Source organism: Cuculus canorus, chromosome 2 (genome assembly GCF_017976375.1).
Source record: "Cuculus canorus isolate bCucCan1 chromosome 2, bCucCan1.pri, whole genome shotgun sequence".
Taxonomy (NCBI): Eukaryota; Metazoa; Chordata; class Aves; order Cuculiformes; family Cuculidae; genus Cuculus; species Cuculus canorus.
This window is the reverse complement of record NC_071402.1, coordinates 138,092,820-138,116,636: the sequence shown is the minus strand read 5'-3', so window position 1 is coordinate 138,116,636 and position 23,817 is coordinate 138,092,820. Positions and strand designations below refer to the sequence as shown.

The window sequence follows — 23,817 nt, the reverse complement described above, 5'->3', positions numbered from 1 at the left end:
CAGCGATTCTCATGGCTACAACTAAAGACTGTAAAGCAACATTTAAAAAACTTGCTGCTTGTGACACACACTGTGAAACACTAGTCCTTCTTATTTCCCAAGTACCAACGCTTCAGTGGTAAGAATACTTGAGAGGCTGTAGGACTGCAAGTTTGTTAGTTTTCTATCATATGCTGACTTTGCTATTCTTGTTCCAGGCTAGACTTAACAGCTGTGAACTGAAACCTGAACTAAGCCTTAAACTCACTTAGAAATAGCAACTATTACTACGGATCCCTTGTTAAACAGCTTTTTTTGGTTTTTTTTTCAGAATCTGGTCAAATTTTGTTCCTTTGCTTAAGCTACTAATCAGATTTTTAGATGAAGATGTGATTGCCCTTGATTTTAAGCTCTGAGCTGCTTCTGGACCTACCTGGGAATCATGCAGAAGGATCAAGCAAATGTTTACTATAAAAAACAACGTGTGATGGGAACCTTTGATGAAAGCGAAGGCCACGGTGACCTGAAGTCTTCCCCACAAGGGAAGAGGGAGCCATAGGACGCTGCAGTCCCCATATGGCCTATAGTAGCAAATACATCCGGAGCCTCATAGGGGTGGAAGCGAGTAACAGCGTCTGCAACCTGGTCAGGGTTATACAGGGTTTCTCTAGAGGTCCCTGAGTCTCTGCCTGAAGGCAGTGATGGCAGGCACCAGGCTATATCCTGAGCATAGTCCAAACCTTCTGCCTCATGTAGAGACCCTTGCATGATGCAGACAACCTAACGTGCACCTCCCTTTCCTGTCCTCATAGCTGTGTCATGTCAGACTGCCTCCGCTACTGCTTCAAGACCTATCTGAGCTGCCAGGAATGACTTGGGAGCTCTTCTGAGCAGCCAGGACTGCAGGAAAGGGGGAAATCTCTGGGCTGAGCCATAGCTTTCCATCACACATCATCCAGAGGTGCCAGAGACCTTCTCAGTGTGCTGAAGGGCAGCACTGACACGCATCTCTGAAAGCAAAGACCTCATTAACTATGGCAAGTGGGGCTGGGTGGGCCTGCTCATGTCTTTCCCCACACAAACTGCTTAACCACACAGTGAAGCGTTTGCTCAGTGTGAGAATTAATTGATAAGTTTTCTGCAGCTGGTTTGTATGTTTAATTATCCTGTAATATAAAACCATCTTCTATCAAGAGATAATATGCAGACAATCTCCAGACATGGATGAATAACCCAAAAGAGTAAATGCTCTCTTAAGAGTTGCAAGAATTTACTGACATGCTTAACTGTCTTCTAAGATGGAGTTGTCTTAGGTCAAGAGAGAACCTGAAGGGAGTCTCCAGACATGGTCGGGTAACCTAAAAAACCCAAACATTCTTCGAGGATTTAACACACTTCTTTGTCTAAAACTGGTACAGACACGCACTGTTTCTGTGAGACACGATGCCTTATTTAGAAGGGCATCCGATTCAGCGCTGAATCCTAAAATAAAAATATTACCGCCTTCGCTTCGAAGACTCTGTCCTTTCCAGTATTTCACCGGTGACCCGGCGTTTCTCGCACTGAGGAAGGCAGGACGGCTCCAGACCCCGCTCCGCCCCGCAGCCCCAGGCTCCAGCGCAGCCGCCACTCCCCGCCACGGCCGCCTTTCCTCAACACGCAGCGGCGCCCGCAAAGCCTCCGCCAGCCTCACGCCCCGCCCGCGTCCCACCCCGGGGCTGCCTTGCCGCGGCCCCGCCCGCGCGGCTTGAAGTAGGGCAGAGGTGAAACGGGGCGGGCGGTGCGCGGGACGGGTAAGCGCTGCCGGCGGCGCAGCCTCACACCACGCTCGGCTCGGTTCGGCCGTGTTCGGGCGCACTCGGTGGGGTTCGGCTCGGTTCGGGTGCACTCGGCTCGGTTCGGTCGGTTCGGGCGCGCTCGGCTGGCTTCGGCTCGGCTGGCTTCGGCTCGGCTGGGCTGGGCTCGGCGGGGTTCGGCTCGGTTCGGGCGCGCTCGGCTCGGTTCGGCGGTATTCGGGCGCGCACGTCTGGCTTCGGCTGGGCTGGGCAGGGCCCGCTCCTCGTGCCTCTGTTCCTGCGGGCTCGGCAGGGCCGCCGGGCGGTTCCCCCTTCCCTGGTCTCCGCTGTCCCGGAAAAAAACGCCAGGCCTCGCGTCTGCAGCCCTGGCGGCTCCCCAGCGGGGCGAGGGAGCGTCCTGGATCCCGGCTTTGTGGGCGGACAATTCCGTGATCGGTGTCTCTGGCCCTGGAAATGGGCGGGGGAAGGAAAAAACAGAACGGGAAGAACGACATCTCTCTCGGGCGGGTTTCATAGACTGTTAACGTTGTGCTGCAGGGCTGCATCATGGAGAAGCAGGTGGTCTCGTCCTCCGAGGAGCGAACCTTCCAGTACCAGGACTCCCTGCCTTCCCTGCCTGTGCCTTCTCTGGAGGAATCTTTAAGTAAATACCTTGATTCAGGTAATGACTTAATAGTATAATAATAGCGCTGTGTGTGCGCTGTTGTGACCGGGCTAATCTGAAGATGTTTGCAAAGTGATTTGTGGAGACGGCTTTTATCAACTGATATAATTGGGATGGGGGATCCAGACAAGTTTAGAGAGAAAAAAGCCTTTTTTCAAGTTCAAAATGGCAAACTAAGTGCCCAGAGCAACTTGATTAAAAGTTTCTGTTTTACCAGTATGTGACTTTCTTCGGTGTGAAAGTGAATGGGGCATGTGAGAAGGTTATCTTTTGGGGCTTTCTCTCTCTAAGGTTTAGGTTTTGTTTTTCAGCTATGTGGGGTCCAACACAAAAAAAACCAAACTCTGAGACTAATCCTATAGCTCAGGAACCAAGAGTGGGAGGGGAAAAACGAGGAGACAGTTATAGAACATGAGCCTAGTCTCACTGAGACAGGTTAGAACAACTCAATCACTTTACTCAGTACTAGTGGACACATACTCAAATATAGGCACTTTCTTACCCTCAGTTAGAAAATCATAGAACTGTAGTATAGAATCATAGCATGGTTTGTGTTGAAAGGAACCTTTAAAGGTTCAACCTCCCTGTGAGGGGCAGGGACATCTTCAATTGGATCAGGTTAGTCAGAGCCCTGTCCAACCTGACCTTGAATGTTTCTGGGATGGGGCTTCTACCACCACTCCGGGCAACCTGTGCCAAGTGTTTCATCACCCTCATTGTAAAAAATGTCTTGCTTATACTGAGTCAAAATCTCCCATCTTAGTTTAAAGCTATTACCCCTTCTATTATCACAACAGACCCTCCTAAAAAGTCTCTCCCCATCTTTCTTACAAGCCCCGTTTAAGTACTGAAAGGCCACAAGAAGGTTTTCCCAGAGCCTTCTCTTCTCCAGGCTGAACAACTCTCTTGCCCTTTCCTCTTCGGAGAGAGTTCCATCCCTTTGATCATCAACTGAGCCCTTCACAACACCACTGGTGACTGGCTGATACACTGATGTAACGCCATTTACTATAACTCCTTGAGCCAGACCTGTCACCCTGTTGTTCACCCAACGTATTATGCAGTTCTCTAGCTGTATGCTGGACATTTTGTCCAGAAGGTCTCCCTGCAGCCTTCTCTTCTCCAAGCTGAACAACCCCAGCTTTCTCAGCCTTTCCTCATAGCAGAGTTGTTTTATCCCTCTGATCGTTTTTCATGGCCCTCCTCTGGACCCACTCCAACAGGTCCATGTCTTTCCTGTGCTGAGGGCTCCAGACCCGGACACAGTATTCCAGATGAGATCTCACCACAGTGGAGTAGAAGGGCAGAATCCCCTCCCTCGCCCTACTGGTCATGCTTCTCTTGAAGGATCTGGTTGGCTTTCTGGGCTGTGAGTGCGTATTGCTGTCTCATGCCCAGCTTTTCATCCACCAGCATCCCCAAGTCCTCCTCGGCTGGGTTGCTCTCAAACCATTCTCTACCCAGCTTGTATTGATAGCAGGAGTTGCCCTGACCAAGGTGCAGGACACCTTGATAGGCATATCTGTAATATTCTTTGCTACAGTTTGTGAAGCAGTATTTGGCTAATAACATTGCCGTGCTTGAGCACCCACTCTGTTCCCTCTTCCCCAAAGATCAAGTCAGTGCTCAAAGGAACCCATTTTTTGTTGGCTGAAGAAGTGAAAGCAAAACTGACGGACTTCTTGAACAGCTTTTCAGACAGTGATTTGTGGAATTGGTTTGAATGTTGGCAGCATCACGCACAGCTATGTGTCAACTCAGAAGGAAACTATTGTGAAGGTGATCATAGTTATTTTCTAGATTTGTGAAATAAAAAGTTAAAGGCACAGTCTCAGTTTGTTTTTGTGGTGTTGGACCTCATATTAGCTGGTCTAATGAAAGATATTTTTCTGTCTACAAATTTTGTTTTGCGTGATGACTGCTTTGCTTGTGTGTGACTGTGTTTGCCCAGGGTCTTTTACACTTTCTCACCAATTCTGTTAACTATACAGCAGTAGGAAAAAAATGGTATTGGGCATTTTTGCATGATTTTCATGATCTACTTTAGAGAGCAAAGTTCTCAAAAGAACATCAATGCACACATGCTTGGCTTTGTTTATAAAGCAGAGACACTGACTGGTTCTTTATTATCATATCAGGATTTGATATGTTGGGGATGACAGGGATACATTACCTAGTATCTTGAGATTAGTTTCCAAAGTTTCTTTAATAATTTCCAGAACTCTGAGACTTTGAGCTTTTTTTCTGTAACATCTGCTTTGTGTCTTAACGTCTTACCTGTAATACAGCGATCCTAACAGTTAGACCTAGAGTTCTGTCCTTAGTAGAAACCTATTACACCAAAATTTTCCTTTCCCAAAATAGAAATCCTCAAGTTCAATCAGAGTTCGCTTTTATTTGGAGTGTAGATGGCCTGGTAGATGGTAATGGCTTTTCTTTGTTGTTCCTTATGTCATCACATTCTGATGCAGAATGTTGAAATGGTGTTTTTAGGAAAGACATGTTGTGTGTACGCATGTCAAAAAAAGTTCTCTTTTTGTTGTAATACAGATTAAAGTTGTGCTGCAATAGTAGTGAACCTGCAATAGCAGAATTGCCCTTTAGAACTACATTTTGTAAACCCAGCTGGCTTTCCAAGTTAGTAAATAACTCTTATGGAGTGACACAACCTGACAGTGAATTTGTTTACTCTTGTTTTCTGACTCTGATCTGTGATTCTCTAAATACCTTATGACATGTCCCTTTTTTTTCATGCTGAAGTTACTTCCTCTGTACTGTTCCTTATTCGTAAGTCATTCTATAACTTTGATCATCGTTGTTGATCTCCTTTGGTCTCACTGGAGATTGGAGGAAACTTAATCCAGTATTCTTTGTTCTGCCACAGTCTTCCCTTGTTCTAGTCACTTAAAGCCACAATGTGTAGTGCACAGTTCTAGATGCTAGCTCAGTGATTCTCATTGCTTAAGCTCTTCATTTGTTAGTCTGCGAAGGTGAGTGAACAAAGGAAAGTGCTTCTGAAGAACAATTCAGAAGCTCCAAATGACCCTTCATATATGCTGTGAATTTTTCCTTGGAAACCTCTGTATTTTATTGGTTGGAGGAGGATCCCAGGCACTTAACATTAGATAGTGTGCCTGTTGGTTAATCATTTGTCTCTTTGAAGCCAATCAGTTAGAAAGGCTGGACAGAGTATGTCCAAATAAGGCACCTTCTGAGGTCTTTGCAGTAGCTGCCCCTGCTTTGGATTCAGGATGATTAATCTTGTTTTGAAGGTAGGCCTTGAGCAAAGAGGATGGCTGTAGCCATGTGTTATTTAGCCTTTCAGCTCACTCCAGAGGCTGAGACTCAGAAGCATGGACTCAGCCTGAAAGTATGAAAAGCCAAAGGTCCAGCTTCCTGAGTGTTCCTTAACTATGCAACTGAAGACGTCTTTCATGGGGTAGTTTTTGTTTTATGGATGGAGCTCATCTATGTAGAAAGGAAGACAAGGTCTGTGGGCCTGGAGAATGTGGCAAGTTTCACAGAGCTCTAGTGAGAAATGAGTTCTGCTCCTTTGTAATAGTACTGCTCCTACCTCCGATCAAATAGTTTTTAAATGGAAAGAGGCTATGTCATCACAGAACCACGTGGGTTGGGAGGGATTCATCTAGACCAGTTTCCTGCTCAAAGCTGGTCCAACTACAGCAAGTTGCTCAGGCTTGCTTAGCTGGATTTTGTATATGTGCCAGGGTAAAGATTCTACACCCTCTCTTGTTGTGGTATTTCATCACCCTCATGATTGTGGGAGAGGGAACAAAACCCAAACCAGCAACAACAACAAAAACCCTTCACGTTTTTCTTGTCAGAAATTTTCTTTATTCCATCTTTAATCCATTTTCTCTTGTACTATTCTTGTGCATATGTGAGAGGAGCCATGCTTTATCTTCAGTTTGCCTTTCCATTTAGTTGTTAGAGCAGCAAGGTCTTCCCTTTGTATTCTCTTCTTAAGCTGAAAAAAACCTCAGTTCTCAGTCTTGTCTCGTCATCATGTGCTACAGTCCCGTAGCAGTCTTGGTCACCCCTGAAATAGGGACCACAACTCAACAATTTTGCTTAATTTCTTTCTTAAGTGCATATGTATATGTTCTGTAATGACTTTACTTTAAATAATAGAGGATGATCACTCTCTCTTACAATATTGTGTGGTAGTAAGGTCACTCAGAGAAACCTGAGTGTCGGATTACCCTCAGTCTGGTAAGCCTTTCGGCTCCAGGTTTCCTGGGTGGATATTGTAGACTGCTAAATGGTGTAGGTGGATGCCTCTCTTTTTTTTTTAATCTGTGTTCACAAGTGATGGTGGTGCAATTCAAGCTACATGTAGATATTGTTTATTGGCTTTAACAAGGCTTTTGGCACTTCAAAAGGTTGTTTGTTTTTGTTTGTTTGTTTTTTAAACTTCCTCCCAGACCAACTGATGAAGTGTGGATTACATAGTGGGCAGTCAGGTGGGCTGTCTCAGCTGCTGATCTCAAAGGTTTGTGGTCAGGAGCACTTATTCCAGGTGTAGATCAGTCTCTGATAGTGTACCCTAGGGGTTCAGCCTTGTTTAGTCTCTTCCTTAATGACCTGGATGATGAGACAGGGTGCACTCTGAGTTTGCGAATGATACAAAGCTAGAAGGAGTGGCCGGTGCTCCAGATGGTTGTACTGCCATCGGAGGAAGCTTGCCAGGCTGGAGGAACAGACTGGAAAAACAAGCTGACAGGGACTTCATGAAGTTCAACAACGGGAAATGCCAAGTCATGCACCCAGGGTGGAATAATCCCCCACACCAGCAGAAGCTGAGGCCCACTGTCTGGAAAGCAGCTTTGCAGAAAAGCCGGTGGGGTGCTGGTGGGTCTGAAGTTGAACATGAGCCAGCAATGTGCCCTTGCAGCAAGGCAGGCCAGCAGCCTTCAAGGCTCCACTAGAAGGAGTGTTGCCTGCAGGTAAAGAGAAGCGATCCCCCTCTCCTCAGTGCTGGGGAGGTCACACCTGAGTGCTGTGTCCCATTTCTGGGCTCCGCAGTACAAGCAAGACATGGGCATACTGAGGTGAGCCCAGTGAAGGGCCATGAGAGTGATGAAGGGCTTGGATTATCTGACATATGAGAAAATGCTGAGAGAGCTGAGACTAGGAAAGAAAAGGCTCTATGGGGGATCTTTGCCATGTGTGTAAAGACTTGATGGGAAAGAGTAAAGGAGATTGAACCAAACATCACAGTGGTATCCAATAACAGAACAAGTGCAATACAAGAAATTCCTTTTAGGTGTAAGAAGACTTCTTATTTTAAGGGTGGTTAAGCACTGCAACAGGTTGCTGCCAGGGAGGTTGTAGAGCCTCCATCCTTGGAGATGTTTGAAACCAAATACAGTCTTGAGCTGCCTGCTGTAGCCTACCCTGCTGAGATGAGATGTTGGACTAGATGATCTGTAGATCTATGAGGAAGAAAAAAAGTAGTGGTTGCAGGCAAGCAGGCATAATTGCAGCAATGCACAGTTGTGAGGAAGTAGGATTCTACTTCTATGAGGATAGGTTAGTATTCGAGAGCGTCCCAGGCTGAATCTCCATTGTTAGAAAAACTAGATTGGAGGTGATACAGACACTTGTTTAACTTTTAGTAATAGTGTATCCTTCCTTGTTCTTAACAGCTGTAAGCAAATGGAGGGTTAGCACTAGCAAGGCAGACAAGAACTTGTTGGACAGTAGTGCTCAGCAGCCTCAAAAAGTAATCTGACCTTATTGCGTAGGCATTGAATCAAGCAGAAATGCCCCCCACTCCCACCCCACACTTCTGTTTGCTACGAACTTGCACGGAGTATAAAGGTAACAGAAAATACCTTATACGCAAGGTGAGTATAAGAGGGCAATAAGATGTGCCTGTATGGAAACTGGCATCAGCAGTGCCTGTTACTGAACATAGATTTCATGGTAAAAAGGCTTTAAGGAGGGTTTTAGATTAAAATAATGACTAATTTTGCAAATGTTTACAGAGAACTTTGGCTTGAATGGTACGTGATCTGAGAGAAATCCAAAAGTATTTTAAGATTATAAAAATAGTTGCTGTAAGTGTTATTCAAAGGTAGGCATAACATGGGGACAAGGAATGAGAATTGATGGGCAGGGTGCTTGTAGACCATGAACGAATCTCTGAAAATAATGGAAAGAATAGCTTATGGCTGGTGCAGCTGGTGGAATTGCAGAACTCCATAGTATTTCTGCCTACAGTTTTAAATGTGTTTGGTTTAGTTATCTGTTAGGTATTTCAGGTTTTCAGCAACTGCTTAATCTGCTAACATCTGCATTTATTTAACAGTATGTATTTGTGTTTTATTAGAACACACTGGAAATTATTTACAGATTTTTAAAAGGTGTGTCCCTTTAAATATTTGCTTTAGAAAAGTAAGTTTTGAGTATTTTCATCCACTGCCTTGCCTGTGAGTGTCTGGAATAAAAACCAAACATTTCCTTTCTACAGTGAAGCCATTTCTAAATCAAGAAGAATATAAAAGAACTGAAGATGTAGTTAAAAAATTTGAAAATGGGATTGGGAAAGAGTTGCATCAGAAATTACTGGAAAGAGCTAAAACAAGAAGGAATTGGGTACGTATTTAGATATGTAAGAAAGCATAACTGAACTGATAGAAAGTTGATTCTTCAGAACCATTTAGCTTTTTTGGTTTTAGGATCTTCCTTCTGTCTGCCACTTGGCCTATGGGTATGAATATATTCACTTATTTATGTGTGATTTGTTTTATTAAAAGTGGGGTGACTGAGTTCACTTACTGAGATATTAAATTACCTTAACAGCTTTTGAATGCTTTGTCTGTCAGTCTCCACTTCTATCACAACCGGTCCCTCCTCTCTCCACCCTGCTCCCCTCCCAAAGACAGAGAAAGAAAAAGTAGGATTTAGCATTTTGTCTCTCTCTCTCTCTTTCCTGAATAAAGCTATGTGGTAGCATTTTTGTCTTTCAACAGAGAAAGGGATACAAAGGGGGTTGTTACCGAGTAGAATTCATGAGGACTTCTTAAATCTCAACATGACACACTCCAGAGTGAAGATTTTCAGGTGATGGGAGGAAAAAATACATTATGAAATTTCCCTCTCAGATCCTCTTTCGCACAAATCTCCTTTCCTTCCATTCCTCTTGGAGTAATCTGTCTGATATTCACAGCAGCTGTAGCAGACATCTGTGAGTTTAAGGTGATGACTATCAGGGAAGAACTTATCATAATTTACAGTTTAATAGTCTTAAACAGTATTGAATTTTATTTCAAGCTTGAAAATAGAAGAACTAGATGTATTTTACCCCCAGCAGTTAGTTTTTAACCAGTGTCTTGCTGCCTTTTACTTATAAACTAATATGCAAAATATATATATTTTTTTAAAAAGTAGTAAAAATACCCCGCAGGCAGTTGAACAATCAAGTGATTAGTAAAGAATTGATGCCCGAAACTTAATTTAATGTTAAACATTTTTCATTTTCAGCTGGAGGACTGGTGGCTGAATGTGGCTTATCTTGATCTTCGCATATCAACACAAATACACTGTAATATGGGAGGTGCTGCTCCCTTTATTGAACACTGCTGGCCACCTAAAGAGGGCACTCAGATAGAAAGAGCATGTGTGAATATATGGCACAACCTGAAATTGTGGGAGCTATTAAGAACGTAAGACTTTAAGAAAAAATAATTTATTCTGAATACGAATGATCTATGTGTAATTTAGTCACAAAAATGTGTTTATGTTCGCTGGCATGCGTTCTATGCATTAAAAGATGGGTTTGTCTTACCTTGATTTACTTGCATAATTATCAGCTCTCTACTTTAATTTTGGTTTATTTGTTTATTGCAGAGAGAAGATGCCTGTAGAAAGAGCTGGGAATGCTGTTCTGGATATGAACCAATTTCGAATGCTCTTCTGCACTTGCAGAATTCCTGGAGTTAACAGAGACTCTATCGGCAGTTATTTTAAAACTGGTAAACAAATGCAAATTATGGGTTAATACAAGGAGATGATTTTGTATTAATGGGCTAGAGTAGTGGTCATTTTAACCCTAAAATACTCATTTCCTCAAGCACTATATCAGATACTTGTTACTGAGTGCTTATATAAGGAAGCAATTAAGATATTTGATCTACAAATGCCCTTTTTGGTCCAATACTTAGTCCTTCCTAAATAAGATTAAAAGAAAGCTCTGCTTCAAATTGTCTGTTACCGGCCTAATGCCTCTAAGTGTGCCAGCATTAAGAATTGAAAAAGGACGAATTCCATGGATTACAAATATGGGTGGAAACTCAGTGTTCTATTTTGATCACACTTAATGAATAAAACTACTATCCTGTGGAGATGCAATTTATGTCATCCATGTCCCTTTTCTCCCTTAAAATATTGCAAGAACTTTAGAAAACATTCTTGCTTCTATCACTTCTCATGTTGTACATGGCAGGTGATACCCATTTCCATGTAGACTGTTTGCCCTCAGGTGATGTATTTAGTCCAGTTGGATGTCTTGGTTCTCTGTGATCCATGGAGATATATGGACAACTCCAGAGAAGAGTTTGGGCAATCAAAATATGTAGGACAGGCAAAAGAGATTGTTTATCTCCTTTGGCTGCTGAGGGAACTGACATGGTCTGAACACTGGACAAAAATTTGCTACTAGGTAATGACAATGGCTTGAAGTACCAAATAACAGTAGAAGTTCTGTACTTATGTATATTTTCTGACAGTTGTAAAAAATTCTTCAAATTTGCCGTAAGACCATACGGTTTGACTGAAAAAGTTATTGTTTTTTCCTGTTTTTGACTGTATGAAGTCTGCCTCATTTTGAATGAAAAATGGGTCTGTAGGACTTGCTGAGTGTTTTTCCTTTATCTGTCTCCACGGTTGGATTTTCATTTTTTGTTTCATTTCAGAGACTGAAGGTGAATGTCCATCTCACTTAATAGTCCTGTGTCGAGGTCGAGTGTTTTCATTTGATGCTATACATGAAGGCAATATGATGACTCCTCCAGAGATTTTCAGGTGTTCAAACTACCTTGTTTCCGATGAGCTGTCCTATTTAAGCTACCTACCAAAGAGAGTCTTTCTTTTTCTATCCGCTTCACCCCGAAGATTTAGGTGCGAGAGAGGCCACAGCTTCTCAGATGAGGGTTCAGATTTGCATAAATTCTTGTTTAGTGGATGGCAACTTGCCGTGAAGCATGATGATCATCTACTGTTGTAATACACCCGTAGAACATCATACAGAAGGTGTTTCAGTAGGAAATATCATTTACATATGAAAGTTCTTGACATGGAACTATTAGGATTGTAACTAAGATTGTAAGTTGGTCCTCTCAAGACCAACCCACATTGATAATTATCTCATTGTTACTTAATCATTATCAAAGATGAAGCACCACTTGTCGTGTTGATTCAAATCTAATACATTTGTGTCAATTTTCACAAGAATGGAGGATTTGAGATTCCTATTAATGAGTACAGCAGAGTCCAAAATCACACTGACTTTCTGCGAGTACAGAGCAATACAGCAGCACTTCACTTGCATTTCTTGTCTTTGCACCAGACCTGTGACAACCAGCAATGTTTGTGGCTCTTCATGTTCCTGAGCTGCTGCAAAGGAAGAGAAAGAATTTGGTTCTTTAAATAGTGAATTTCAGTACTAGTGCAACTGACAGTGGTTTAAAGCTTTTCCATGCTGTACCTCTGTTTTCTCTCAGCAGCATGAAGAAGTGTTGACTTTTCAAATTGGTAATACAGTTGTGGCCACAAGGTTTTCTGCTTTGTTGGTTGAAGTCTTATGTCACGTACAGAGGGAGTTTCAGCATAAATCTCTTGTGATCTATTTGGGATCTATATCCATCTACTTAAAGAGAGGTTGTGCATTTCATCTAGGAATAACTTACTCTGTTTGTCAAGGGACTGTTTATAGAGCACAACAGAAGACTTCCGTAATTCAATTTAGGAAAAGGTGGATGGCAAAGTTCCTTAGGCAAGACAAACTAGTTTTGAGAGTCTGGTACTTTAATACTTAAGTTATTTCAATATATGTATTTCTAGATTCTGTAGTTGTACCTGTTAGATCAAGCAAGTAATAAAGAAATGAATGCCTGAAATACAGACAGAAATCCCTAGATTGTCTGTAGAAAGAGCAGATTGGTTTTGGTTTGGTTTTTGTTATGTGGTAGCGGTTTGGTTTGTGGGTTTCTTGTTTGCTTTTTTTCATGACGTGAAAAGCTGAATTTGCAAACTACAAATTAGTACTTTGTTAATAACTTTTCAAAGGTAAAATGAAAGGATGGATAGGAAGGGAAGTAGTTTTGTGTAGTTCCATCCTTCTGTTTCAGAAGTCCTTTTTCTGCTTTAAGTTTCAAGGTTTATCTTGAGTGGAAGGTTTCCCCTTCTGTCTAATTAGTTCCTATAGAAGCTGTGAAATTGCAGTATTGCAGGTGTCCGCTGCTCAGGAAAGTCTGGTCTGCACAGCTGAAGTCTTAAATCTAGTTTAAAATTAAGTGCATACATCACACTTAGGAGCACGATTGTTTACATTTAAGTTTGCACGGGCTGGTACCTGCAATTGAATCAACTGTTAGTGACTGAAAATAGAGCAGATGTTCAGCTGCACCTTAGGGTCTGAGGGAGCTGATTCATGCTTCCTGAAAATTCACATTAACTTGTGAATGTGGAACCGAAATTCAGGCTTGGCAAAAAAGAGAAATAAAAAGGGTGACTTATCTTCTTTCTGTATGTTCTTCATTAACTTCAGTTTTTGAAATCTTCCTAAAGGCAACTTGCATATATCCAGAAAATATGTCATAGTGAACCCGATGGACCAGGACTGGCAGCCTTAACAAGCAGCGGAAGGACAGAATGGGCAAAGGTGGGAATACTGTAACAGCTGATTCCTTAGAAAAGCATTGTGATCACTGGAAATAAATAATTTCACTTAGTTTTGTCTTTCATGCTTTCTAGTTACGTGAATATTTGATTGATCTTGATCCAAAGAACTTAGCTCTTCTGGAAAAAATTCAGAGAAGTTTGTTTGTAGTCTGCCTGGATGATGCTAGTCCCCATGCAACTCCTGAAGACTACAGTGAGGTATCTATGGTTTATATGATAATTCGTATCTTGTCTTGTATATATAAAAATATCTTCTGCATATATGCATGTCTTTCTGTAGAGAAGTAGCACTTCTTACTCTTGCGGAACAAAGAAGATGAAGCAGATAAATGCACAGAAAATGATTCTTGCTCACAGGATTACTTAAATAGTTTGAATTGTTAGGATATTGGAAGTGGGAATGGCTGAAATCCGCCTTCGTAAGCTTTTAGCCTTCTATGACTTCAGGGTCCTCAGAAACAGTCATCAACTTGTTACCACTCTTAATTTAAAAACTTAGAATTGTTAGTGTTTAATTTTTAAATGATGAAAGTGTCTGGCGTCTCAGGGAAGACTTACTTGCTTAATGTAGGCTTGTTTTAGCTGACAGGTTGACAGACTACTCAGTATTTTTCAAAACCCACGACATGTAACTTCTACTTTAGGTTACAAGGCTGGGGCTAACGGGTGACCCAACTCTACGCTGGGGAGATAAATCCTACAATGCAATAGCCTTTTCCAATGGAACCTGTAGCATGTTCTCTGATGTAAGTTGAAAAGTCCTGCCCCCTCCTTGTAAGTCTTTCAAGTACTTATTTACTAAATTTTCCCTGTCAGAGTATTATTTTAAAAGTTAGTGTGTTCCTTTTTAGTATAGTTTTGTCTGGCTGATTTCCAAAAGCAGTCTGCCTTCATAATGCTTGACATTGCACCATACTTTGATTAAGAACATGAGTTCTGAAATAATAAACTTTTTAACAAGTGTTCAGTCCAAAGGAAAAAAAAAATACATTGCACAAGAAGCCCTAAAATTAGCTCTTTTTATTACATAGCTATTTGAGCAGCTGTATTTTTAAGTTAGGATTTTTTAAAATTCATTTCTGAATGGCCAGATGGGACTACATCCTGCCTGAAACCTGCTTCTCCACAGCAGTGTTGTATTGTGCCTCCACGTGTGGCAGCAGAGCAGTCAAAACCGTGGGTGAACTTCCAGTAGTTCAATATGTATTGTAGAACTAGAGAAACAGATCTTGCACTGTGCAGTAAAATTGTTAATCTGCATAGAGGAGAGTGGAAGAGGGAATGAAAGCAATTTGATCCTCTTGCAGTTATCCAAATGTGATATTTTGTCTTATATGATTCTAGCATTCTTCTTTGGATGGCATGGCTTTGATTACTCTGTCTACTTATGTCGAAAAGAAGATATTTGAAACTGAGGGAAAATGGAAGGTATCTATCCTTTAAACTTTCACATGCATTAGGTAGTGTGTCTTTTCTTTTGGGTAACATTTTCTGTTTTCTCTTCTTTCTTTCTGTCTGCATCCTCCCAGGGATCAGATAAAGTGAGGGATCTTCCATGGCCAGAGGAACTTGTATTCACAGTGGATCAAAAAGTTCTAAGTGGAATTAGACGTGCTAAAGAGTTGTATTACGATAAGGTGAAATTTCTTGCTGCTTCTTTTAATTGTTGCTGATAGTTTGGGGTTTGGTTTTTTTGTTGTTTTTTTTTTTGTTTGTTTGTTTTTGTTTTTTTTTCTTGTTATATTTACATGTTTTTAGCTGGTCTTTCTCCATGCTGGAGAACAGGAATGAATATGTAATTCATAAATTGATGAATCAAGGGACTTAACACCGTGGTTACATATGTTAAATTGTTGTTTTAGGCGGATTGTATTTTACTTGAGGTGAACGAAGTTGTGATATTTCTTGAATTCTGTGGCTTTTCCTTCTTTGGTATGACAGGTGTCTGACTTGCAGCTGGTGAATTATGCCTTCACATCCTTTGGCAAAGCATTGATTAAGAAGAAGGAACTTCATCCTGATACATTTGTGCAACTTGCCCTTCAGCTGGCTTATTACAAAAATCATGGGCGGTAAGAAAAACTCATTACCCAGATTAGCAATAAAAAAATAGACTCTTGAATAAAGATATGGATCTGGAGATGCAACGCCACTGTGTAATTTGCTATGCTGACATAAGAATGAAGAAGTAAAGATCTTTTACTGTAAAGATTGAAGAGGACTGTATTTGGCACTATTGAAATCCATGAGGCTTATGCTCTTGGCTTCAGAAGAATTGCCTTGTGCCCACAGGGATAATGTGTGTACATACTATGGAAAGGAGGGCAGAAGACAATCCATGAAAATGTGGTCTTGGGCTGTACAAAGTAAACAATTGGGCAAATGCCAAACACTCTGTGGGTTAGGATTCCATTTATCTGTAGCAAAGACAGACATCAATAAAAAGGTTAGTCTTCCAAGCCCATAAAAAGCCTCGCCAACCTCAGTGTCTCACTTTCTTTGGCACCATTAGATGTGAACTTTTGGGCAGAATAATAGAGCTATACATAGGGACCCTACAAATGTCTGCCTATGCATTTTTAAGTGTGTAATTTTTGTATTATTGGTAAAAAACAGCATTCTTCCTGATATTGGTGATCCCAAATTTCTTTTTGCTAAGTTGCACCGATATGGCGTGTGACTGATTTGACAAGTATTGCTTTAAAAGAGGAGTTTTGTCATACGAGCATAATGCTTAGTCACCGGAGATGCCTGTTGTCTCTTAGGAAAGGTCACTAGATCTCAATTTGCTGAATATTGGAATAAATTGTCTGACTAAAATAGGCTATGAAGTGTGTTCTAAACATACTTGTATGTTTCATGTAAGTTGTATATTGACTGGTAGAGTGTCATAGAGCTGTGGATGCTCCAGGTAAAAGCTGGGTGAATGTAAGTATGCAACAGAGAACGATTCGAGTCTTTTCCTTGTAAAAGCATTGGGAGATGCTGCTTATTTCTAGTATTTCTCTTAATTTTTTAGGTTTTGGATGGTGTAGATGGTTTGTTTAATGGAAATATATAATGAAACGGAAGCCTGCATGATTTCAGCTTATTTATACCAGAAGCTGGTAGATCTGTAGTCTGCAGAAAATATACATGACAATACAGTCTTGGCTGCACTGGCATTTTTTCAGTCATCTGTCTCATAAGAGCTTGCAGAACTCTTTTCTTTTTTTTTTTAAGGCACAAAATTTGAAGAAAACTAGTGGCTCACTGGTACTTGTAACTAGGCTAGATGTATAGGATGCTTTGCAGTACTTATTTTTCCATTGAGAGACCATATAGTTTTGTTAATTTAATGAGATACTCTTGTCTAATTTTTCTTCTTAGTCCGGGTTGCTGTTATGAAACTGCCATGACCAGGCGTTTCTATCATGGCCGCACAGAGACCATAAGATCGTGTACTGTGGAAGCAGTGGAGTGGTGCAAATCCATGCTGGATCCTTCTGACAGTGTAAATACTGAAATCCTACTTTAATTATCATGTATTTAGAAGGCCTGTCATTCAAACAGCTTAAAACTTATTTTCCTATTATCTCATTAATGGGACTTGGCCTTGTTTCCAGTGAGACAGATTTCACGTGTTGAGTTGCTTGAAGTCTGGCTCTGGTCATGGTGACTGAGGTGAGCTGTCATGTGTGGGCTTGTTTGGTTTTCTATCTACTTACCTTTTGGTTTCAAGAATGTAAGTTTCTTGACTAGCATTCACGTTCATTTTCACACCTCAGAAAGTAAGAGGGTTAGAACCAATGTATTCTGCTGTGGAGAATACATTTGTTGGTTTAATTTGCAAGTGAAATCAGGAAATGTTAATCTAATCCTTGAGTACGAGAACAAGGTTGGAATCTGTTTGTGTCCAGGGATGTATTCCAGAGTTTGTCTGTGAATAGCTGAATCAGTGACCTTTTCTTTCTTTTCCTCTGGTGCTTGGCTAGCAAAGCATGTCGTGCCTTTCTTGCCAAACGAGTGCTGTACTAATGCTCTTTCTGTTGTTCTCACTGCATGTTTCTCAGATCCTGAGAAATGAAGCAAGGAGAAGATTTTTGAGATAAAGTGCTACATATCTTTAGGAAATTCAAAGGTTCTATATTGTTGATACATCTTAGAAACATGCAGGAATATGGCTATCAGGAATTATGAGTGATTGATAATTACAGTCTTCAAGAATATATTTTCCTGGTCTTCACTGTCTTCTTTTGGCATGTGCTGCACCTTTAAAACTCAATTTTCCTGCTATTATTCAGATCTATTTTCCTATTGCAAATATATTTTCCTCTTATTTCTCTGCTCTTCACTTACCTTCTAACCAGTTACCAGGATGTTATGGCTAATACCCATAGAGGTTTGTTACTTCCAACATTAACTGTAGCCTCTTTCTTTTTCTCTTTGTCATTTTAAAAAGCATCTCCAAATGCCTTGCTGTTGCTATTTTTTTATGATGAACTCTTGAGGCTTAAAAAAGCGTTGAATCTGTTCAATAGCATTTAAAAATCTACTTTTAAGGAACTATAGAATACCTAAAGTTAGGTGCTTCAGAAAAATCCTTTTGTTTCAACTGCTCGTTTGCCCCTTGTGAGCTTAGCAGATTGATTTTTACCCAAATTGAGTAGTTACTACCCTTGTTTCTCATTCTGTGCTGCAGCCTTTCATAATGAGTAGTGAATAACAGTATAAAGAGTGCTTCTTAAGTAGTTAAGAATCTACATCATACAAGCCAAGATCTTGAATGACTAGAGATTTTTCTCTAGGCCTCCTTTATCAAGACATGTATTCATATTCTGTTGTCTCTGTTTTTAATATGTAAGCTTCAATGTAAAATAAAAAAACCCAAATGATGTTGGGCAGAATTAGTGCCATGACAGTAATGTTTCAGTCAGCAAAGTTTGGAATGCAGTTGGCATCTATATATATTTTAATTAGGGTCTTTTTTGTTTTGTTTCTGCTTTTGCTTCACAGATTATTTTTTTTCATTTGTGCATTTTGGGTTTGGTTCAGTTTGGGTTTTTTTCACATGAAAAATGATTATCATGTAAATGCAAGCACACCTGCTGAAAGCCAGCACGCTTCTAAATAAGTGGTACTGTAGGAAATCTTCGAGTTTGATTACTTTAGTTCACAGTGGCTACTTGCTATTCTTTTGGCTTTCTTGGGAAAAAACCACAAAGTGTAGAATATTATTCAGCTCAAAAGCAACATGACTAACAACACAGAGATAAAGGAAACAAATGAGCAAGTTCTCCTGAAAAAAGAACTTGGAATTAGGAGAAAGTTTACGAGCAGTTCTAATGTACCTCGATTTTCTTCTATCAAAAGTTGCTAGAAACTGTGGAAGGGAAGATCTGTGATTCCTGATGTTACTCATCTGGATTGCTTTTTGGTTGCTGTGTGTTGTTTTTAATCCTGTCTCCCTTGCTTTACACAGAATTATCACCGACTACAGTTGATGCATAAGGCATTTGCAAAGCACAATAAAATGAGGAAAGAATGTGAGAATGGAAAAGGTATTCTTGGATCAAAAATTAGTTTTATTTTTTTAGTTTCGGTGAAAAAGGAATATTGCTGTATGCTAATTCATTGTCTCTGTCTCCTTGTTTTCAATCTGAGTAAAAACTACCCCTTAACATTTCAGGGAGAGGGACTAAAACTTAGTCCATGCACTGTTCCTTGTGCCCCAAACACATTCACTTTGAATATTAATTCATTTTTTCTGCCCAGCTAAACATTATTTCAGAATGCTTTCTGGTTAAATATATGCTTGGCTGAAAAGTAGGAAATTCAGTCTTGTAAGGCAGAGGAGAGATTTGGGTGAAAATCTAGCCCACCTCTGTTAGCATGGTAAGTTATTCTATGAATGAGAGAGAGTAGCTGGGAAATAATCACCATGTAAACCTTCATTCTCTCTCCACCCTACTTGGTGAGTTGTCTAGGCAGTTGTGGCCCTAAAAGCCTTTTCACCTTGTCTGTGTAACTGCCACTGAGCCGGTTTCACTATGTGGAACTCCTCCTTGGCTGACATGGAAGCTTGCTTGGTTTTTGTTTTCCACAGGAACTGTGCTGGGTTTGTATTACTTAGTTCATGTGCATTTGGGCTCAGTGTTGCAAGCTGAAAGTGGCGAAGGCCTCTTAAATCAAGTATTTGGGAAATGCTTTTGTATGCTACAATATGAATCTTGGTTTTCAATTGACTCTATCATTTGTCTGTGCTTGTACTGCTATTTGAGCTTCCAGCTATCCAAACCAGAACAAACAGAAAAGCGGGTAATGCTGCTTTTTGTTTATGATGCAGTATTTGCATTTATTTGACAGGCTTTGATCGTCATCTTCTGGGTCTCCAAATAATAGCACAGGAGCAAGGACTGCCAGTGCCAGAACTTTATTTGGATAAGGCCTTCACAGCTAGGTAATTTATATTCATGTACTAAGAGGAGGTTTTATCCCTTGATACTGAGGGCAGCGTTACACTGACCTTATACGTACTGCTTTCTTGATCTCTAGGATGAAATTACATTTTTGTAAAACACAATTGTTTTAAATTATTTTTAAAAATAATGGGTTTGCTTTGTTTTCTTTTACAGTGGAGGAGGTGGGAATTTTGTTCTTTCGACTAGTCTGACTGGCTACTATAGGTTTAATGGATGTGCGCTCCCCATGGTGCGTCATGGTTATGGCTTTTTTTATAGCATCAGAGATGACAGGTAAGGATACGATTTCATTTTGAGCATGGTTCTGTCTCTATCACAAAGGGAAAGGTGGCTAACAGAACAAGGAAGGGAAAAGACAGAAGAAGCAAGGCTGAACGTGTCAGAGAGGGTTGAGAGGTGAGGTACGTGAGAATGGAGGCATTAACATTCTGGGAAAGTGTGTGTGGGAGGAAGGGTGAATGGTAGAGGTGAAGTGAGCACCAAGGTATTGACATTGGGCGGAAAGAAAAGAGCAGGGAAGGTGGAAGAAGGGAGGAACAAAAGAAATTAACTTATTTTAAAATAAGGTTTTGGTTTAAAGGTCATTTAAATGTACCATGCAAAGATGCTTTTTAGGAAGTAACAGTTGGCTGAGATAGACCAGATAGACCAGGTGAGCACACTGTCCATCATTCTTGGCAGTGACACACGGTTTTTGGCTCAAACCAGACCTCTGAGTAACGTGGAGAAATTAAAACATTTAGCTTCACTTCTTGTAAATGTTAGGATTTGAAAAGAGCCAACTTTGGCTTACTGGTCTGATTGACAAAAGTTATTGCTTCTTTATCAAATCTCTTAAACGTCTTTGATTATAATGATTTGAGATAACTTGCTATTTTTGTGATGTATATGTAATTTGGATGACTTCTTCATAAAGCTAAATATGGATTGTGTGCAGATTTGATTCAGTTTGAAAATACAAACCACTAATATTTTGATCCATGGCTCTGTTAAGGTAAATAAAGCTAGGCAAAGGTTTACCCTTTATTAAGTACTTTAAACCTTAAACTCAGTATTTTCAAATATAAGCAGCAAAGTTTTCTCACTGTATGTAGAAATGGGTATTTAGATCAAAATATCAGGTTTATAGATCTGTTAACAATATTGCTTACTGAATGCACTAGGGATCTTAGTCCTTTTTAAATGTTGAGACAGTATGTTTATGTGAGAGTTTTTGCTTCAGAATTTATGTCAATAATTTAAATGTGTCAAAAATTTAAGTGTCACTTTTATCCTAGACCATGACAATTAAGAGTGCTAACTTCATTGTTTTCCTTATTGATAGGATCCTTGCTGTCTGTTCTTCTTGGAACTCCTGTCCAGAGACTGACGCAGAAGTGCTGTGTAGAACTGTGTTCCAGTGTTTCCAGGACATGCTACAGTTAACAGTTGCAGCTCACCTGTAAGGTTTATAATGATGCAGAAGCCTTTACAAGCTCACAAAGTTATGTGTATTACTTATTAATGAAATGATGCTCAAGAATACTGTTATATTCAAGTTGGGACATGTAATGAGCTGTGTGAAGTCTATAATTTTTATGGGATTTACCATGGTAACAGTACCCAGTTAAAAGTAACATAGCCATTTGCAACAACAATGCAAGCAGTAGTACCTTATCTGTGTAGAACTATGCAATATTGAAATATGCCTCAACAATGCAAACATACTTGAGAGACAGGGTGTTGGAAGTGGAGAATTTATGGGAGACTTGTATTTATCATCCTAGCAGTAACAGTTGGAATACTTTGTAGTCTACTGATATTGTTTATGCCAGCAGAGCACTTAACTGCTTACTTAAGAGTAACCACAGGGTCCTCATGGGTGATTATGCTTCCTGTTCCCAGTGGTTTATGAAGTAGAAGGACTGCTTCCATCGGGCTGTATGTTATTTTATAAGTTATCTTCTATTTTTGCTGTCAGGATTATACCAAATAAATGTTGTATCCATGAATGGGGATGGTCTACAGTTGTAGTATGAAAGTACTGCCATCTCAAGTATTTTGAAAAAGGAGCTCTTGATAATAAAGACAGCAGCATATGAGTTCTGAATTCCAGAGTTTTCATCTGGTAGCGAACTGTGAATGTCTGCTGTTTTATACTAATAATACGTGATAAAAGTAAGCACTGAATACAGTTTACGATTCTCAGGATTTTAAGACTTGATTCCTCTGTTTGAGCAGCTTTGTATTTTCCTGTCATAGAAATAAAATTCTTCTGAAAATCAACTTTGTATTGATTGCTTTGTGGGTGGGTTGTTTAATGTGTAACAACTGAACTTTGTGAGAGACGATGTTTGGGACAGATAAACTTGATAGAGATATTCTAAAATACCCATTGCTTTCTGTTTTCTTTAGTTTTTGGAGTTTTGAGAGAGACTAGAGATGATGATTTGTTTTACAGGAACAACTGCATCCTCAGCTAACACTGAACCAATCTCTTTGCCCTCTGGAAGCTCTGTTACATAGCAAGAACAGAGTTTCCCTTTTCATTTCCTTCTTCAAAGCATGATGCTTCTCCGAGTACCAGGCCAGGGTGTGTCAGACTGTCTAGTTGCCTCATAAACCGAGTCTCATTATTTCAGCCTTTGTCTTCCCTGCCTTTACTGGACTACTTGTACATTCTGTCTCAATTATATCTGACAACAGTTCATTGTTCAATGGTTGATTTGGGATCTTGCAGATTCATACAGAGTAAGAATCCATTCCTGGTCTAGAGTGCTTGTAATAACCCATTGTCTTTCTTGGAGGTAAATGACTTTCTGAAATCTGTTAATGAAGCATGAGTCTGTACAAGTTTGTATCTGTTGCCCCTTGTCCTGTTGCTGGGCACTGTTGAGAAGAGTCTGGCCCCATCCTCTTGACACATGCTGCTTAGATATTCATGAACACTGATAAGATCCCCTCTCCATCTTCTCTTTTTCCAGGCTAAATAGACCAAGCTCGCTCAGCCTCTCCTCATTAAGATGTTCCAGGCCCCTTTGTGGCACTCCACTGGACTCTCTTTAGTAGTTCCTTTCTGGAGTGGGGAGTCCAGAACTGGAGAAAATACTCCAGATATGACCTTACCAGGGGAAAATAGAGGGAGAGGATAACCTCCCTCAGCTTGCTAGCCACGCTCTTCTTAATGCACCCCAGGATACCACTGATCCTCTTGGTCATGAGGGCACAATTCTTGCTCATTGTCTATTTGTTGTCTACCAGGACTCCTGTATCCTTATCCGCAGAGCTGCTTTCCAGCCAGTCAACCCCTAACCTGTACTGGTGCAGGGGGCTGTTCCTTGCAAACTGCAGTACCCTACACTTTACTCTGTTGAACTTCATTTTGTTCCTGAACTTCCTGAGTTCAAAAGAGAGAAAGGCAAAAGAGAGATGAAAAAGAGGAATGAAGCCTGGGCTGAGCAAAGGGCAGATGGGGAGGAGATGTGCAAGAAGAGATTCACTTGAATGCATAGGGGAAGGGGACATAATACTGATAATTGAGAAGGAGTTGGTGTAATCAGGGCAATAAGCAGCTTCAGCTTCGGCTGCAATTTTTGCCAGACAGGAGTGTGGCAAGTGCTGAAAGTAAATGTGCATGGGAGTCAAGGCGCCTGTTGAAAAATACAAGCAGAGATTTCAGCTGCAGGGACAAAAGCAAAATACTTGGTTAGACTGGGTGTTTGTTGAAATTTTCTCCTGCTCTCCACCAGTCTTGACTCAGTGCTCGTGATTTCCTCACCTCAGTTTCACTTGTTACTTACTCCACTTAACTTTTAATCTTGTACACCTACGCTCCCTGCAGATAAGCTGTGATTCTGTTGCTAAAGAAACCTTGATGGCCACGAAAACAGGGAATACCTTTGCTTTGCCTGGCTTCACATTGCCTTCTTTTTACCCTGGGCAACCTGCTTACTTGTCTGTAGGCAGATAAACACAGTTTAAAATCATATCTTTGAAAATCTCCCTGCTTTGT

The 23,817-nt window shown here is 40.6% G+C and overlaps 1 protein-coding gene across 2 annotated transcripts; it reads left to right on the top strand.

Moving 5' to 3' along the window:
• The first annotated feature begins 1,619 nt into the window (after positions 1-1,619).
• On the top strand, positions 1,620-22,091 carry CROT (carnitine O-octanoyltransferase). 2 transcript variants are annotated; one of them, XM_054058243.1, is made up of 17 exons: positions 1,620-1,772; positions 2,313-2,436; positions 8,936-9,060; positions 9,949-10,130; positions 10,315-10,439; positions 11,379-11,487; positions 13,252-13,345; positions 13,438-13,563; positions 14,010-14,111; positions 14,710-14,793; positions 14,895-15,002; positions 15,307-15,437; positions 16,735-16,858; positions 18,827-18,905; positions 19,711-19,804; positions 19,980-20,099; positions 21,151-22,091. In XM_054058243.1, the coding sequence occupies exons 2-17, from the start codon at positions 2,322-2,324 to the stop codon at positions 21,269-21,271; spliced, it is 1,839 nt and encodes a 612-aa protein (XP_053914218.1). In that variant the 5' UTR covers positions 1,620-1,772; positions 2,313-2,321; the 3' UTR covers positions 21,272-22,091. The 2 variants fall into 2 exon arrangements, with proteins under 2 accessions (XP_053914218.1, XP_053914217.1); XM_054058242.1 differs by having other exon boundaries at positions 1,725-1,840.
• The last annotated feature ends 1,726 nt before the right edge of the window (positions 22,092-23,817 follow it).

Coding starts and splice junctions, on each gene's coding strand:
- CROT (XM_054058243.1), top strand. CDS start 2,322: ATGGAGAAGCAGGTGGTCTCGTCCTCCGAGGAGCGAACCTTCCAGTAC. Junction 9,061..9,948: donor CTAAAACAAGAAGGAATTGG/GTACGTATTTAG, acceptor TTTCATTTTCAG/CTGGAGGACTGGTGGCTGAA. Junction 10,131..10,314: donor TTGTGGGAGCTATTAAGAAC/GTAAGACTTTAA, acceptor TGTTTATTGCAG/AGAGAAGATGCCTGTAGAAA.